General features: G+C 39.4%; 2 protein-coding genes across 2 annotated transcripts; both read right to left on the bottom strand.

Annotated features, from left to right (window-relative positions):
• Positions 1 to 453: 453 nt before the first annotated feature.
• On the bottom strand, positions 454 to 8,265 carry faxca (failed axon connections homolog, metaxin like GST domain containing a). The gene is made up of 6 exons (XM_074615634.1): positions 7,832 to 8,265; positions 4,386 to 4,521; positions 3,880 to 4,076; positions 3,380 to 3,597; positions 1,819 to 1,935; positions 454 to 887 (listed from the first exon to the last, which is right to left on the bottom strand). The coding sequence occupies exons 1-6, from the start codon at positions 8,113 to 8,115 to the stop codon at positions 595 to 597; spliced, it is 1,245 nt and encodes a 414-aa protein (XP_074471735.1). The 5' UTR covers positions 8,116 to 8,265; the 3' UTR covers positions 454 to 594.
• Positions 8,266 to 9,682: 1,417 nt separating this feature from the next.
• On the bottom strand, positions 9,683 to 18,525 carry ccnc (cyclin C). Its single transcript, XM_074615674.1, has 12 exons — positions 18,336 to 18,525; positions 18,022 to 18,128; positions 16,568 to 16,652; positions 16,107 to 16,176; positions 15,953 to 16,004; positions 15,794 to 15,849; positions 13,929 to 13,964; positions 13,730 to 13,821; positions 13,570 to 13,637; positions 13,383 to 13,462; positions 12,080 to 12,198; positions 9,683 to 11,515 (listed from the first exon to the last, which is right to left on the bottom strand). Exons 1-12 carry the CDS (start codon positions 18,365 to 18,367, stop codon positions 11,461 to 11,463), a joined length of 852 nt encoding a protein of 283 aa, XP_074471775.1. The 5' UTR covers positions 18,368 to 18,525; the 3' UTR covers positions 9,683 to 11,460.
• Positions 18,526 to 18,839: the final 314 nt, after the last annotated feature.

Genomic DNA, 18,839 nt, shown 5'->3' with positions numbered 1-18,839 from the left:
ATATATTTACACTGTATTGTGTTCATTCACATGAATCCCTGTACAGTTCCCTACGTGTCAATGTCATATCAATACAAGGCGTTAAGTCAAGTTAAGCCAAGACGTTAGTCAAAACACACACAAGACTGGGTGGCGCGAGTTGCTACGAGGTACAACGGAGGGGGGGTCACGCACACACTTAGTTGCCGTGGTTGCCGCAACGTGGCGACAGAAGTTGGGTCTGCAGATGACGTCGACCACGTGGAGGAGTTTCTCAGCAGTGGCGTCATTTACTCCTGGATTTCACTCTTGTTCTGCCTCTCTTTTCTCTCTTTCCCTCCACTGCGACTTTTCTGCTTTCTTTTTCTCTCCATCTGCCACTTTTTTTCCTTTTGACCCATGTTTCACTCCCTTTCCCTTCGACTGCAGTCATTCCTCCACTACAGTGTTCAAGTTAGACCTCAACGTCTCCACTGACACAGGAGACACCAACATCACTCCCCAGTTATGTTCTGTTCAAAGAGGTAGGGGGGGGCATGTGTGTACAGGTGGGATGCAGCTCCCTCCTGTGGTGTGCGTTATATGTGGTGGCGTGTAGTACACGTGCATGTTTCGTCAACACTTGATCTGGTCGATTTCAGAGCACTCCGTGTCCATGTCAGAGTCATACAGCGATTGGCCTGTAGGGTCGCTGTCGGGCGACAGAGGGTCCTTCGATGTGTGAGTGTTTGATGAGGGTGTATCGTCCTGGAAGGTGTCCGTGCGAGAGTAGAGGCCCAGATCGTGGAGTTTAGAGGGCGAGTCCTCTGTGGTGTCGCTGTAGCAAAAGTCCTCCAGATCCACGAACCACTCGGGCCAGAATCGCCGGCGGATGCGCTCGCAGTACATAGCCAGGTTGATCAGCTCACCTGGAGGAGGACAGACAAGTGGGTGAGTTGCTCTGCAATCTCGGATCACATCGGCTTCCGGTCTGACTACTGATAAGCCTCTGGGGGACAAGGGACTATATTTCTGGGGTTCCGGTGTAGCCAGCAGATATCCGGGCAAAGACTTCCTTTTCCATGCGCCGCTCATTGTTTACAATCCGATCAGCAACTTCAAATGAGAGACTGGAGTTGAGAGACGACGTGTACGACTGGATTGTTTCACAAGTAGCCAGTTTACAAGATCATTTTAAACCACTTAAAAGCTAAATCATCATCAGATGATAGCCGGTGGGTTCCGAGATTGCATTGCGTTCCGCCTCTTTTGCTTCACACGGACTGTTTACCTGCATTCAACCAAAGTCTGCTCGAACGTGATTGGTCAATACTACTCGGACTACAAACATAAACCAGAGAGCTTCCGATGTCAAAATCTTGACCGGTTGCCTAATCTGTTTATAGAGATTAGGTGCTCTCTATAAATAAAACACCGCTAACATTAGAGCTAAAATGATTTGTTAGTAGTCAATGATTTTTGATAATTAATTGATAATTCTAGTAATTTTTCAAGCAAAAATACCAATCGTTATCTGGCAACCTTTGAATTGTGGAGATTTGCTTCTTCTCTTATGTGATACTTAACGGATTATCTTTAAGTTTAGAGTTCTGATTGGAGTTCTGTGCTTTTATTAAGATATTAATAAAGATATCAATAAAATCAAGAATGAATAGTTGTGTTTGACTGTTTTAGTATACATATAAAATATTATTATAATATAATTAATATAATACTTGCATTATATAATATATTATGCAAGAGTTACAATTTTACTTGATTTTTTAATGTTGTTGACCTTAAAGTGTATACATTCTTAAAGTCCACAGATTTTGTAGATTCCTGTTTGGGTGAATTCACCTTTGATTAGCTGCTCGGGCCGTGTTCCTGGTAGCGTCCACATAGCAGGGGCGAGGTGACTGAACACTGCAGCGTCTACTGTTGAAAGCTTTGAGCCCATAAGATACTTCTTGTCACCTTAGACAGGACAGAAAAAAAGATATTTCAAATAACAAAACACAAATACCATCCATGTGTAGACGTTCTTTTCCTCTAAAAGGAATAGTTCAACCTTTTGGGAAAATTGACCTATTTACTTTCTTGCCGAGATTTAGATAAGAGGATTGATAACCACCACTCTCGTGTCTGTGTGGTAAATATATCTAGCTTAGCTTAGCATAAATACTGGAAACAGGGGGAAACAGCTAGCCTAGCTCTGTCCATACATACATTTGTACAGAAAATGTATACGAGAGGAAACTGAAAGAATCACTTCTGGCCACAAAGTATAAGGCATCAGAGATCAGAGAGTGATGCCTTCAGGGTCATGAAACGTTAACCATAGTGAGCACCATAGGTAATGTAACACTTCCCACCACAGCTCTACTACATGCACTCATATCTTTCTCTCTTAGTATACTTTTTTATACCATACTGTGAATTTGTATGCTTGTTTTTAATGACATAGTATACTATGACATTTTTTTCTTTTATGACATACTATACTATGACTTTTTTATGATTTTTTTTATGATGTACTACACTATGACATTTTATATTTTTTATGAAATACTAAACTATGAAATGTGTATGTATTTTTCTATGACATACTATACTATGACTTTTTTATGAAATGTTTTATGACATACTATAATGACTTTTCATATTTTTTCATGACATACTATACTATGCCTTTTTAATGACCTTTTTATAACATACTATACTATGACTTTTATGATTGTTGACGATTGATTAAGTACTATGATATTACTTTTTGGGGGATTTTTTATGACACACTATACTATGACTTTTTATGACAAGTTAGTACACTATGACATTTTTATGAAATGTTTTATGACGTACTTTAATATGACTTTTTAATGCCATACTATACTATGAGTTTTTTATGACAGTTTTTATGGTTTACTATACTAGACTATACATCTCCTACCATAAACTGCAAGAGGTTATGTATTGATTCTATACTACCTTTTCACCACAAGAGGTCAGTATTGTGCTAGTATTTGACAACTACAAACATGATGTGGCTGGTTATAGTTTTCATTGAAAAGCCATTGCAGTGGTTCTACTTTGCCAATAAAGCTGTTGATCTGCTTGCAGGGTAAATTAGGTGAACGCCCAGGTGACACAAATTGTGACAAAGTCTCACAATTACAAAGTTAGCATCCTTAAATCTCTTTGGATACAGAGTTAAGTCATAAATGCTAAAGGAAAACTAATTGTGCTGTAATGAAGGCTTTCACATGGCCACATTTAAGAAGACTGGGTTGTGTGGGTTAACCCATAATCTTCTCTGCAAAAACATCCTTCAGTCGATTGCAATAATTCACACAAATATATTATGTTATATTCTAATCTTTCAAATGAGGAGCATCAGTATTTATAATTTCAGGGTTCTCACCTAGTAGAGTGGCCAGGGTGCGCATGTCCTTCTCCATCAGGGCGTAAACCTCCTCCTCAGAAAAGCGTCCGATCCCGTGCCCATACATCTCCCTCTTGACAATCCCGCCGGTCAGGTGACTCAGGATCCACTTGAGCAGGTCACTCAGCGGCCCGCTCACTGACAGCATCTTCTGGGTCTCCTCCAGGTTGTCCACCCACTGACAGTAAGCTATGGTCCTGCAACACAAACACACACACATCTGCATTTGTATATAGACACATACACATCTCAGGATGAATATTCTAGTGGTACTACTACTAGAATAGAACAAAAAAATATGATATGATCCTGGTGGAAAAAATAGGCCACAAGTTAGTTAAATTCCACAAAAATAGGTTTTAAGAATCGTCTATAAAAAAAGAGTTGATGAGTTATAGCTCCCACTCCTGCTCCTTATAAGTAAACTGCATTGTTCTAAGACGACAAAATATGCAGTTTTAACTTCACTGGTTCCTCACCAGTAGAAATGCTCCTCCACCATTTTGGTGATAGCGCGAGACACGGCCTTCTCCTGCGGCGACAGGCTCTTGTTGAGGCTCGCGCCCAGCCTCTCCTCCAGGAAGTCGATGATGAACTCGGTACCACACACCTGCTCCTGGTTGTATTCGATCCACGGCATCTTCCCCTGTGGCGAAAGCTTCCCATCAAAGTAGTTCTGCGAGAGAGAGAGGGAGAGAGGAGATTCAGGAAAGAAAACATACAGAAAAAATACAGAAAAGAGAAAGTAATTGGTGATTAAGTGAATTACATCAAGACAAAACATTTAATTATCCCAGAGTGAGTCCCCGGTAGCAACAGAGACTCTGTGTTGGACAACTAATTAATCAGAACAAACTAAGAAGAAGTGGAGATTAAAACATCCTCACACTCAATTGTAAACACACACTGTTACAGAGTCAACCTAGGAGAACAAAAGAACAAAGAGATGACGTAGTAGTGCAGACACATAATCACACTGCTGTACCTGGTAGGGCAGGTCAACCATGCGGAGGTAGGTCTCCATCTTAAGGCAGAAAGGGGACAGGGATGGGACGCCTGTTTTGGGCCTGGAGAACTGGTGGAGTATGATGGCATCTTTAGAGTCCAGCTCTTCCTCCTTTCTGTGTGGAGGACAGAATGACAGAGCTGAAGGAGAGACTTGAAAAAACAACAACATCAAACAAATCGTGTGTGTGTGTGTATTTATACTTATAATAATGGTAAACGTAACGGTTAGGACTGCAGGGAATTATTCTTTCCAATATTGAATAATATTCCAATTATTTTCTCGATTAATCGTTTGGAGGAAACAAATGTCACAAAATAGTGAAAAAAAGTCCATCACAGCTGAAAATGACTGAAAACGATTAATCAATTATCCAAATAGTTAGATTAATAGATATAGATTAATGTTATGTCCATCGACTTATAATTTGACTTATCATTTCACCTCTAGTAATGGCTAAAGTTAGGCTAGGCTAGATTACCAACCAGGCAATCCAGGCAACTTCCCCCAGACCACGGAGCCCGAGGGGCCCCAAAACGCCCCAGGTGCACTTCGTGACAATTGAGTTTGATAATTTAGTGAATTGCAAAAACACTTAAGTATAATATCAACTTAAGCAGGTCCAGCATTATTAATTAATCTATTCATTTCTTTTGTAGCCCTGTCTTGTAGTTATAATCTAGTTTTGAGGGCTTCATTATTTCCGTTTATATTGGGCTCACACATCAAACCTGGTAACAAAATCCACCTACTAGTACCTCTAAAGCTCACTAATTAAAGATCCCATATCATGCTCGCTTTCAGGTTTATACTCGTATTTTGTGTTTCTAGTAGAACATGTTTACATGCTGTAATGTTAAAAAAAAACTTTATTTTCCTTATACTATCTGCTGCAATATGCCTGTATTTATCCTCTGTCCCAAATTGTACTGAAACAGTCCGTTTTAGCACATTTCAACAGAATTGCAACCGAATTGCGTTGCTAGGCAACAGCTTGGGTCCATGTTTACTTCCTGTCAGCTGATGTCATTCACATACACTGCAACCGGAAACTTAACTGGGACACATTCACAATGTTTACGTTTAAAACTGTGAATAATGTGTAGTTGTGACATCACAAAGTTACAGAAATCCTTGTTTCAGCTTGTTTCAAAGGCACAGATTCTGAATACGGGCTGGGTGTATTTCTCCATGGATTGAAGGTTTTAGATACTTTCACAGTATTTATATATAGCACTTAAACCTACTTTATAATTAAAAAAAAGACATGAAAATCTCACTTTTTTACAATACGGGACCTTCAAAACACATCATATCTCACTCACAACTGTGCAAAACTCCAAGTGTAAAAATGACAAATTGTGGATGAGGGTCAGACTATTTCTTAGCTGGTGACTTCCAGGAGCCTCTGCAAACCTCACAGAGCCAGGCTAGCTGTTTCCCCCTGTTTCCAGTCTTTATGCTAAGCTAATTTAAGCTAAGCTAAGTGTGGTGAAATAAGTGTGTGTGCAGTGGGAGGATCAGGCTATCATATCATTGAATAAATCATATGAGTAATTGTCATCCCTTTTGGGCCATTTATAACCAGCCAAGGGGGGGAAAAAACAACTGCAATGTCAAAATAAGGAATCACACCCTTGTGAAAGATTATGGTGCATTCACATTGATACTGTTGGAGGCTATACTTCACAGACAAGGACAGGGCCTGCTTGCTACATGGTAACAAATGGGTATACAATGCAGAATTAAAGGGAGCTGTCCACTGTAAGAAGTGCTGAAACGTTAAAACAACAAAAAACAAGCAGCCTCACAGTGGAGGAGCTGTCCACTTCAGTGTGGTGCTGAAATGACCGCTCGCTCTTAAATAGGCTGCTTTTGGTGCAATAACCTGATGAGTGTACCGGTACAATGAAGCCTATAGCATACAGCCAGAGACATATATATAGGTGTAACATTTAACGTCAAAAAACAACCGCTTGAGAGGAACAACATGTCCCGAAAGCTGGTCAGCCAGTCTGGATGAACTCCATCCAAATGAGCATTTAACTGCACCAACAAACAGCCTTTATTTCAGTATAAAAATCGACCCTGCATTTATGGCAGCTATATGCCCGGTATAATGTATGTTGGGCCTACACACCAGAGATCACTTAAACATCATTTTAATATTAAGTTGAGAGATATTGTGTTGTATAGCTGTATTGCCTGTGATTCGTCAACAACAATGGGCCTGGCCTGCAGGTTAACCCGAGATTTTTATATATACTGTATATAACAGACTCAAACCCTTATTTCCTGCCAATGAATAATCAATAATAAGGAATATATTATTATCTATCAACAGCCTCGCCTGTCAGTTCTAAATAACCTAGTATGTTTGGGGCTTTTTGGGTTAGACTGTTTACATTATAAGCCTTTTTTTCCACATAACTGCAGTGCTTTATAGACTGAAACCAAACACCGGAACGTGTGTGGAGCAGAGGAGAGGAGGTGGGGGGATCACAATAAAGCAAACACAAGATGAACCTATACATCACATCGCCTCGTCCTTGAGATATAGACAAATGAAAGTGACCCGCTGTCATAGTCCTTTAATGTCTATGCATATGACAGGAGAGCTATATAAAAATAGGCCTATATATATATATATATATATATATATAACACTAACCTCTAACAAACAACACTAGAAATGAGCCTTTTGTAATCATTGTTCAATGACCAAGTCTGAAATATAGGCTACACAAACCATGACTAATCCACAATAATAAGCCAATAAAGATAATGTCCTATAATGTCAATTCATATGGACAGGAAAGCTGTTTGAAAATAGGCCTATATAACACACTAACCTCTCTAACAAACATTAGAATAGAGCCTTTATCCTTTTGTAATCATTGTTCAATGACCATCATCATGCCATTAATCCATAATAATAAGCCAATAAAGATAATGTCCTATAATGTCAATTCATGAGACAGGAGAGAGCTGTTTGAAAATAGGCCTATATAACACACTAACCTCTCTAACAAAAACATTAGAAATGAGCCTTTTGTAATCATATTGTTCAATGAACTGAAGTCTGAAATATAGGCTATACAAACCATGACCAATCCACAATAATAAGCCAATAATGTCCTATAATGTGTGTGTGTTTGTGAGGATGGAGTATGGGGGGGGTGGGGGGTGGTGGAGGGTTCAGTTACATCACAATCCTCCCACTCACGATTTCTTATTCTCCACTGACTCTCTGCTATTACCCCACCAAGCCTCACAATATCAAGTCAAACCTCAGAGAAAAATACAGGAGATTTTGGAGTTAAAATATGAACAGTGTTTTTTTCACATTGATCTGGCCCTATAGAGGCCTGGAAGGTGATGCATCTCCTCTGCCAGCCTCTCTGGTGTTGTTGGTATATATATACCTGATGGCCAGCAATTCGTGCAGCAGATAAGCAGCAGCAGCCAGCAGAGCTCCTCCAGTCAAATACAGCGTCTTCCTCCACCAGGAGTCCGAGCCCAGAGCTGACATGATCCCGCCGTAGTCCTGCTGCAGTGGGCAGGCGATGATGTACCCATAAAACGAGAGCTGCTCATCGGAGCCCAGCAGGCCGGAGGAGGAGAAGCAGCTCCAGCAGCTCTGGTTCTGGTTGCCAAGATCAACCACACACGACCGCGTCCAGGCGAAGCCGACGCGCCAGTACATCATGCTCTCTGCTGCTGTCGTCTGCAGCCACTTTCCGCCTCTCTCTGGCTGCTCGGGGCTTCATCAGAGGGGGCTTCATGGGCGCAGAGGGCTACAGGTGAGGGATGATGGGGCGAGGATAACAAGAAGCGTCCCGCCCGGAGCAGGTCCCCGCAGCGGGGTCCACATCCTTCCGCAGCCCGCTCGGAGCTCGCTGGATGGCTGTAGCCTCTCCCTCCTTCTCACTGTCAAGTCAACACTAATAAAACAGCGCTTCTGGTTTGCCTTTCAGAATAAAAGTTGATCAGTGGATGTGTGTTGCAACATTCTATAGGAGTAGACCTAAATCAAAAACTCAAGAGAAAATATAAATCAGAATGTAAATACAGTTTTCTTCCTGCATCCTGCATAACAGTTTGTATTAGATATACAGCCTGTTCTCCCTCCTGTCCTCTGGTAGAAGATACAGGACCCCCAGGACTCTCACCAGCAGACTGAGGAACAGTTTTTTCCCCCAGGCGATCAGACTTTTATATAGATAATTCATACGACACCTTCTCACACAAAAAGTGCAATAAACAAGTGCAATACCTCAATCATATATCTTATACTGTATATACTGTATATGTTCTTCATATGCCTGTATATGTTTCCTAATATGCCTTGTACAATTTCCTTTTATAATTGTAATATAACGTATTATTTTTAATGGAGTTTCCCAGCACAATGCATTTCACACGATTGTACTTGTATAACCGGCGTGACCATAAACATCTTGAATCTTGAATGGGCATGGCTGAATTGCTAACAAGACAAAACCTGGACCCTGGACTCCTGGAGGGGCCCCAGACATCACAGGAGCCACAACATTCCTATATGTTTACTTTTGTTGGGTTCTGGAAATGTGAATAAATGTTATCTGTTATCCCATCACTGTGGCACAATTGTTCCAATATTAATTTGCTTTAAATTCACCCATAATGCATTGCATAATGCTGTCCTTGTATTATTTGCAACTGCAACATGTCAAACTGAACTCCATGAATAAGGTCTACCAGTTTATTGCCACCGTTTCACTGTTCAATCTAATAATTCTACTGGTTTTGTTACTTTATATTGTTCTCCCCTGAAGTAAAACAAATTAGATGGTTTTATTTTGAAGGGGAAATGCTCCAGCTTCCCGTAACGTGTTTCTCTGCTGGCTTCAAGCAGCTAAAGTGACGTCACGGGGACTGACTGTTCCCCATGGTACCATCTCCTAGACTAGAGGCAACTACAGGTAAACACATCCTCTGATACTATTCAATGAATTAACTTTCTTTCTTTTTTTTTAAACCACAAACAGGGAAACAAATATAATGTATTGTGTGTACTATGCCCACTTCACTCCAACCCCTCTGTTACTAAAATATATACTTTTATTAATGTCAAAACTGATATGTAATACATTACATATTCTTTGTTTCTGCCACTAGGGGTCCTACCACAGCCATTGTGTTGACATTGAAGTTAGGTAATGGGACTGAATAAGACTTTTGTAACATGCTGGAAGATTCCCAAAAGACCAGCTTGAATAACAGCAGTGAACTACTTTTGTTATGCACACCATACATTTTTATTACCATAATTCATCCTCCAAAATTAAAAAAACAAGACTTTCAAGTAATAAAACAATTTTGGGCCATGTGTTGTTTTTTTTACCAGAACTAGTAGAATTATTTAGGCGGGGTGAAGCCCTTTAAATTTTCACACCCATTCATGTGAACTGCAGCAGATGGAGACTGCTGAAGGGCAGGAAAAAATGACAGAAGGCAAAGCAGAACAAGACTGCATCCAACTTGCCTCAGTGGCTTCTGTCTCTTTCACTCAGTATGAGAAAGTGATGGGCTAGTGGCGTTCAATACCATGTTTTTGTACCAATAGTGACAAAATTGAGGTGTACAGGAAGCCACTGAAGAAAATAAACTGAAGATGCATCCCAGCAATGCGACAACATCCAGCCCTAAAAATGCATTTTACAGTTCGCCTGAAAGGGACAGTGTGCTTTTATGAAGGGTTTTCTCTGTAACCAGCAGCTTTCATTTTGTAAGGCTTTCAAGCACCTTGTTTTGAGCACAGCCACATACACACACAGCTCCCACTGTAATTACATCACAAAAATATAGACATCGATATGACAGGTATATGCACACATACGTTGCCACAATTCAGCGATTAAATAGATGGCGGTAAATAAGAAGAATGTACAACCAAAAGTGTGCAGACAAATCTAGAACGATTGTAATTTGCGTTTAGTCCAAAAAAAAGCTATTTTTTGACAAATTAAAAACAACGAAATACAGCTTTTTAAGCAACACATTATTCTACAACTAAAGCAGAATAAATGGAAAAAAAATAATTACAATAAAATGAATAAGATTTGCAGCCGACAGAATCATGACGGTGAAACAAACAAACGGGGGCCCTTTTTCATCTGAAGCACAAAGCTAAAAACAGCTCATGATTTTTGATTTAAGTTTCATTAATTAAGCCAAAAAACTTGAAAGATAAAATAAATGAATAAAATTATAAGGATATTTACAAAAGCGAAGAGGGAATGGGATGGAGGAGGTGGAGTTGTCATGATTCAAAACAGTAAATTCTTGTATTCAAAAGAGTTAATTTCTACCATAGCGAGGAGCCTCTCTTGGGATTTTACCTGCCATGGTTCATGATCAACCAGCAGACACCTCACAGGGTCGGGGTATCCAATCAGATCCACACAGGATCAAATCATTTTACAGAGAAGACTACTATACTCCCTGAGGAATGAAAACCCAACCCAGACTGGCTACTCACATTGTACACACTCACTCACACGCACGCACGCACACACACACACACACAGTACTTGTGATCAAGTTTTCTCGAATCCCTCGGAGCGCTCGGGACTCGCTCCTCTGGGCTGTTCAAGGATGTCAGGATCATCACAATGACATTAAAGCAGGTTTCTACTGAACCATCACATCTGTTTTCCCACCACATTCCCAGCTCCCCTCTCTGCCCCACCTTACCTCCAAATGTTCCTCAGTTTTTTTAGTTCATTTCAAGTCTGGAGCACAGAGTACAGAGCCTCATCGAGACATTTCAGTGGCTGCTCGCTCAATCCATAAACCCACAGTGATCAGAGGAGGGAAAAGAGAAGACGTGGCTCTCAGTGTTTGTTGGGGGGGTTTTGGTCGTAGATGAGGGGACATCTTGGTTTGCTGAAATGTGATTTTTTTTTTCTTTTTTCCAGCTAACATCACAAAGGTGGTGCTGTGTGACATTTAAAAAAAAAAGATCCACCCCTCTCTCTACATGGATTACCACAGAAATGTAGACGCCACGCTAGGACTGGCTGTAGGAGTTGCTTTGGTTCCCGTTGGAGCTCTGGTCACTCTCACTGCGGACACATGGAAGACATAATTACATACAACTCATTGAGATATAGTACAAGGTGTCTGGTTTGCCAATACATAGTATAGTTGTATGTCAAAATGACACCAAGTAATAGAGCTTTCTGCTGTTTATGTATGGTTCAAACAATTACCTATTCTTTACTTACTGTATATTTTACTTGAAAAAGCCAGATTAAAAAAAAAATTATGTACAAGGGCTGCACAGTATGAGGAGATATGCAAAACTATTGAATATTATATTATATAATATAATGAATATTGTGACAGTTCTGCCTTTCTGCTGCTCTCAGTATACTGCTAAAATACAAAAAATGTTTGTTGAATAAAAAAAAAGAAAGGGTGCCTATCAGGAAGAGCAGAGGAAAGTCTCAGATAGTAGAGCAGACGCAACGTCGCTCGCTCACTTTTTCGAGCACTGGCCCAGTCGGGGAATATATCGCAGTCTCTTATGTGTTTATCGCGCAAGTTGACATCGCGATTTATTGTGCAGCCCTAGTATGTAGTGTATATGACGGGCAGGGCTACACACAGAACCGAGTCAGGTTTACCTGTTAGGAGGAGGTTTGGGCTTAGGCATCTTGTTTAGCACGGCAGCTATCTCCTTTCTGTCATCAAAGTTTTTCCACTGGTCATAGAGCTTCAGAATGACACGGATGATCTCCAGGATCTTGACAGAAAACACACAAAAACAGATGTTAAACTTATGTGGATCCACAGCTGTTCAATACAAAATAGTCAAAAAGTAAAGTGAGTTCTCTTCCTGTATATATATATTGTCCAATGATGTTTATAAAACCGCTACTGTAGTTCAAGTCTTAAGTTCAGAGCGGCCAAGTCAGACCATTTTTTGACGATCTAAAAAGGTTTATATAATTTATTATATATCCTTATTTAATGAAGTCTTACAAGGCCATGCTCTAGTTCCCAATAAGCCTAATAATAATAATAATAATTATTATTATAATAGGCATAATATTGTGCCTACTAAGCCCCTTCAGATGGATTACAAACATGGCTTTCATTGTTTCATTGCTCAAACAGGACATTCCCAGAAATAGTGACGAGTGAATCAACCAGTCACAGTCAGATGTTCTTAGATTTCAAACATTATATAACGTTTCTGATGTTAAAATATTTATACATGAAGTGGATATATTATACAGTGTATGATCAGTGTGTGTCCGTCTGACTCTATATGGTAAATGCCTAACTCCCCATTGAATCTGGCAATTTAATTATTTTTTGTTTGCTTTTTGGGACAACGCAATTAACTGTGTTTGTAAGCCTCATGACAAACACACCGACAGCAGGAAACCACACTGTGGCCACGCAATGCCCAAAGGCATGCCAAAAACAACAGTGGCCAATGTTGTAATAAAAACAATGAAGCTAAATGTGCAAACCCATTATAAAAAAAGAGATGAACATCAGCTATTTTTATAAAACACAGACTGCCTGCATTCCTCGTCTGCTTTTCACAACAACTGTGGTGACTTTTGGGCTGCCAGCTTGAGGCAGACATCCCATGAAGATGATCAACTGGGGAACTAGGAGACGACTAAGGCTGCATTCACACCGAATCAGGCGTTGGGGCGATTTGCGCAGAGTTGTGCGGCGGTGTGGAAGTGTGACTTAACAGCCCCTTCAACGCAAAGCTACTCAGAGAGATAAGATAGATACACAGCTCTCGATTCTGGATATTTATTTCTTTTTCACCAGAAAAATACGACATTGTGAGAGTAATTTCTGTATGTGTCAAGGATGAATATGAATGTGTCTCAATCTTAATAAGTTCCAATTCTACAAAAAAAAATTTAAAAAAAGGATTTTTGAGAATACAACTGTTCTTACTTTGTCCATGTCGACAGAAAGCTCTGAAAACCACTGCCGGGCATCTTTCTGCTGGACCACACAGGCGACATGCAGACAGGCTGTGGGAGGAAGAGACCTCATCATGTTACATCTAATGAATCTTATTTCAAGTCAGTTAACTGCATTAAATAGCTGCGATGAGAAATGCAAGGGGACAAATTTTTACCCAAGGCAATCATGAAGGGAGGGTAGAGCAGACACAGATCCGTCCTATATGTGTCATTCACGATTCGCCTGGTTCAGATATAGATAACACCACTTAGTAAGCCGACCAACAACAGCTAAATCTAGTATTCAAGGATGTCAAAAAAAAGACAGTATCGTACCAGGCCAGGGGCAGCAGCATGTCTTCCTGTCCCATATCCTGCACATACTGTAACAGTGGTCTGTATGGGTGGTACACTATCAGGCAGCAGTCCTGAACAAAGATAAACAATGAGTTCAATGCAATAAAAATAAGTACAATAAATCCAATCGAGCAAAAGGCAGGTACAGTAGCAAAGACACAAAGCTCTCTCCACTCACCATCAACTCCAGAAGGTAGAACTCACATTCTAATATCTGTAAAAGACACACATTTAAATTGTATTCAACATATCAGACCAGTTAAAGGCAGGGTCGGCCAACTCTTCTCCAATGAAAGTTGCTAGCAGCACTAACGTTACCTCGCTGCTGACTAACATTAGCACCAAAATGTCCCTAAATCTAGCAAGAAAGTCGCCAACCCCCCACAATTATCAATACAAACATGAACATATCATAATGAACTTGAATGGCTTACATGGCTATTGTTAGTACACGCAGCTGTCAAGCTACCAGCTTGTGGAAGACTCAGGTGACATGCAAAGAGTGTACGGGCAGAGTGCGCGCAGGCACACAGGTAGGTAGCCTGTTCAATCATTTCATTCGGGTCGAGTATCTAGCCAAATCTATATTTTGCTTTTAGTTACTTTTTACATTGCCAGATAAAAGGAATAACGATGAACACTTGTGATGCCCAATCACAAATCTTCAACACAAACTTTTTTATTACCCTCAACAATACTACGGCTGTTACATTTATATTACCCCCATTTGTCCCCATGCCATCATCACTATCACGATGTCTGCAGGTTGGATATGAAAATGAATGTGTAGGAGTTGCAGCAGCCCGCTAACTCATTCTCCTCTGTGTGAACCACTCCCTCCTTTTATCGCTCCGTGGTGGCTCACTATAAATAATAGTTTACACAGCTTTCAGACAGGCAGCGTGTCAGAACAGCCCCGGTGACGTCCTGGCAACTGGGTGGAGATGCTGGATAAATAAAATACTGACGGTGGACACCACTTAACACCGCATAGAGAAATGCTGCACGGAGCGAATGCGTGCTCACGGGTCGCCGTGGTCGAAGCCATGTCCCACAGCAACAAGATTTTTACCGGAGGTTTGCGAACATTAGTTGTGGAATCTCACGTGGTGATAGACACCGACGTGGCAACACCATGATACGCTGTAAAGGGCTCTTGGTATGCTGTAATGTAGCACGGCAGTGCATAAATAACTTTGCAGAGGAAGCAGGAAAACAATCAGGTGGTTGATTCATAGCTGCTGCTGATCCACTAGCATACGGCTATTTGAGAGGTTTAAACTGGTGAATTATATCCACCTCTGTTTTGCTCTGTATTAGCACTACTCTTAAGGTTGAACTACAGTCCGTCTGTTTTCAGGATCAAGCCGAAACACATTGCTTTCAAATCTGCATTGCCCCCGCCCTCAAGCCCTCTAGGGCTGCAACTAACGATTATTCTCATTGTTGATTAATCTGTCGATTATTTTCTCGATTATTCGATTAGTTGTTTGGTCTATAAAATGGGGAAAAATGTCGATCAGTGTTTTCCAAAGCCCAAGATGACATCTACTAATGTCTCATTTTGTCCACAACTCAAAGATATTCAGTTTACTGTCATAGAGGAGTTAAGAAACCCCAAAATATTCACATTTATTAAGCTGGAATGAGAGAATTTTCAATTTTAAAAAATTCATAATTATTCAAACCGATTATCAAAATAGTTGCCGATTAATTTAATAGTTGACAGCTAATCGATCAGTCATTGCAGCTCTAAAGCCCTCCTTTCAAGTCTGACCCTTGCTCAAACTTTGTCAGTGTCATGCGCAACCCTTTAACACAAACACACATTTGAACACTCTAATTAGTCATTTGTCTTTGTCACTGTGTTATTAGATTAACGACAGGGTTACAACTTTACTTAGCTTCATTACGTTGCTGCATTTGCTCTTTAATGATTGTTGTTTCAAATAATAATTTTTATGTTGCACTTAGAGTAAGTCGCTCTGGATAACAGCATCTAAATGTCTAAAATGTAAATTGTTGCACAGAGATTTTACTTACATGGTTCATTCTGTAAGGGAACTCCTTTGGAAAGGCATAAGAAAATCTTGTTTTCACTGTTTTAGGGGAAAACAAAACATGATTATACCATCTTCACTGCAGAAGAAACACAATTTGAGAGATTTGTACTATTTTCAATTTAGGAAATACATTACTTACACACAGATGTTGCTGCAGAGATCAGCCTGGTATTGGACACAACTCCAAATTCCTGAAAGGACATACATAATTGAGCTCAGAACAGATAAACAGAGCACAAATACTTTACCAGTGTAAACGTCTTGTCTTACTGGTACCACAGAAACTTCCATACCTCAACTTTAGAAGCCAGGAAAACACAGGTAGGAGCCATGAGCACTGGATCTATACTTTTCAGGGAATACCTGCAAACAAGAGGAGATAAAGATGTATAATGTATTTAAGAGTAGCACAAAAAAAATGCAGTGGAGAGTAGGTGATGATGAAGATCATACTACATTGCTCTGAGCTACAGTATGTATTATACATTAAGGGATAAAGGAAAGGTGTGCACTAGCTCCAGGTTTATTGACAGTATCAAATATCATAACATCATTGCCTCCCATTTCTAATATTATATTATATTACAGATAATAGATGGATGGAAATCTAAATTCCTGCGCTGACCAGGGGACTGGCATAGACACAATTTTATTGGAAAATGACATTTAAAAACAAGAAAGAGCAAACTACGGTACGCATTTCGCACGTGGCTTCATCAGATTCACTTCATCAGTATTGATGCCTCTTCCTTACCTGGCATAGAAGCGTTTGAAGTAAACAGTTGCAGTAGCAATGACCTGCTGCCGCAGCTTCAAGTGTTCCCCCAAAGCCTGGATCACTGAAAGAGACAGAATTAAACATTCAATAACTTAAAAGTAAAATAGTCTGACATCATTATCTAGTTAAAAATACTCGTTGGGTTGAGAATTACAGAATTTTTGAAAGGCAACTACAATCGTCATATCTATATATGACGATTGTAGTTGCCTATCAGTCCAGTTCTGAGGTCTCTACACTGGCTCCCTGTCTCTCAGAGAATTGATTTCAAAATACTCCTGCTGGTTTACAAAGCACTAAATGGTTTAGGACCAAAATACATTTCTGAACTTCTGCTTATGTTATGAACCTCTCAGGTCATCTGGATCAGGTCTGCTTAGTGTCCCCAGAGTCAAAACTAAACATGCAGAAGAAGCAGCGTTCAGTTTTTATGCACCAAATATTTGGAACAAGCTCCAAGAAAACTGCAGGAACGCTCCAACTCTGAGTTATTTTAAATCAAAGCTTAAAACTTTCTTGTTTCCTGCTGCTGCCTTTTATTAAACCAGATAATGATCTTATACTGCACTATAACTTTTACTCTTGTGTATTATATTATATTTTAGCTTTGATCCTAGCTATTATTTGTAGCTTGTTTTTTTTTCTAATATTTAATGTTTTTATTACTGTTTTAATTATGTCTTAATGTTCTTTTGCACTTTGTCACAATGTTCTTGAATATTTACATAAAGCACTTTGAATTGCCCTGTTGCTGAAATGCTATACAAATAAAGCTGCCATGCCTTTAAAGTACAAAATACAATCCAATATATTTCAGTTGGACTATATATCAGGCTAAAGAACGCTTTTGTCCATCAGTCCATCTTGTTGCTAAATAATAATTAATGAGCTGCTAAAGAAGACATGTAAATCCAGAGGACAGATGGTAATTGTGTAATGGGTTATGTATGAATAATTGTGATGTGTTTTGTTTTTTGTCTGATGGGTCTTACTTGTCTGTCTATCTATGGTAACAGTATGTCTATTGTATGTGTACTTTTGTCTCAAACTGAGCTGCCTATGGATACAAAATGAATTTCAGTGCAAGTAACATACATATGATGCTCATTTTTAACAGTCTCTTCTGCACTTTTTCATAGTCATGTATCACAGCTGTTACCCTGCACTATATTCAGTTTTAACAGTTTTCTTCATCTCCTTGTATTTTTATATCTGGTATACATATATATTTATATTTGTTTTAACTTTTTACTACTAACTTTTTTAACATGTTTTGCACTATGGAGCTGTGATGCTGGAAACTTGAATTTCCCTCAGGATCAATAAAGTTACTATCTATCTATCTACATGTGATGCTGTGTTATTTAATGTCTTCTAAGGAGTTAAATGAGTGAAGATCTCACACTATGAAATATAAACTTAACAAACACCATTGGCAAAGAAGATCTGCAGCTTCCAGTACTCCTCTTCTGAGAGAAACTTCAGATCCTTCTGTCGCTCCTTCATCAGGTCCTGCTTGTCCAGAACCCACTGCAGACTTTCACAAAAGAAAACATACATTAATTCAATAGAACTCTATAGTTACTATAGTTACCAACAATAGTTACCAACCAGGCTAGCGGGTAGCAACAACAGCATCACTATAACCCAGTTATCCTTCTACAGCTAGCAGCAGGCCTCTCAACACAACACGGTCATTCACTAAATAAACACGTATTAAGTCCATTTTTTTATTAAAACTTACTAATGAGAACTTTGCCAGAAGTTTCCCGCCATCTCGTAGTAGTTGAGGTAGAGAAAGACACTTTTTTATTAGTAAAACTTTACTACAAAGAAGCAGGTTAGCACTGTTAGCACAGGCAAAGGAGCTGTGCTAAACCTAGACACTGGAGTCACGTCAAAATCGTCCCCGGAGAAGGAGAGAGAACAAAAATGAATGGTTCCGGAATTTTAGTTCCGCACTTAAAAACGTCAAACGATTTTTTTTCAATTCAATTCAATTTGCTTTATTGGCATTACTGTCAGGTGAACAATATTGCCAACGCGTCAATTCAATAATAAATTCAATAAATAAATAAATAAAAACAAAAACATATATATACATATGTACAATTCATTAAGCAAATTACAATATATAGATATTTAAAAAGAACATGCATGTAAATGGAAGAAAACAATGAAGAAGTAATTAATGTTTGTTGTGTCAATAAAACAAATAAACAAATAAAAACAATTAATAACAATATAT

This window comes from Sebastes fasciatus, chromosome 18 (genome assembly GCF_043250625.1).
Source record: "Sebastes fasciatus isolate fSebFas1 chromosome 18, fSebFas1.pri, whole genome shotgun sequence".
Classification (NCBI taxonomy): Eukaryota; Metazoa; Chordata; class Actinopteri; order Perciformes; family Sebastidae; genus Sebastes; species Sebastes fasciatus.
The sequence above is the reverse complement of the archived record's forward strand: the minus strand, read 5'-3'. Positions and strand labels throughout refer to the sequence as shown.

Bases quoted from the DNA above. Each gene is read 5' to 3' on its own strand.
- ccnc (XM_074615674.1), bottom strand. From the start codon at position 18,367: ATGGCGGGAAACTTCTGGCAAAGTTCTCATTA. The intron at 13,822-13,928 runs GTGAGTGGAGAG...ATCTTTGTTCAG, and splicing joins TCTACCTTCTGGAGTTGATG to GACTGCTGCCTGATAGTGTA. The intron at 11,516-12,079 runs GTAAACCTGACT...ATGTGTCCGCAG, and splicing joins CCCAAACCTCCTCCTAACAG to TGAGAGTGACCAGAGCTCCA.
- faxca (XM_074615634.1), bottom strand. From the start codon at position 8,115: ATGATGTACTGGCGCGTCGGCTTCGCCTGGACGCGGTCGTGTGTGGTT. The intron at 4,077-4,385 runs GTACAGCAGTGT...TCTCTCTCGCAG, and splicing joins TGGTTGACCTGCCCTACCAG to AACTACTTTGATGGGAAGCT. The intron at 888-1,818 runs GTGAATTCACCC...GTCCTCCTCCAG, and splicing joins GCCCGAGCAGCTAATCAAAG to GTGAGCTGATCAACCTGGCT.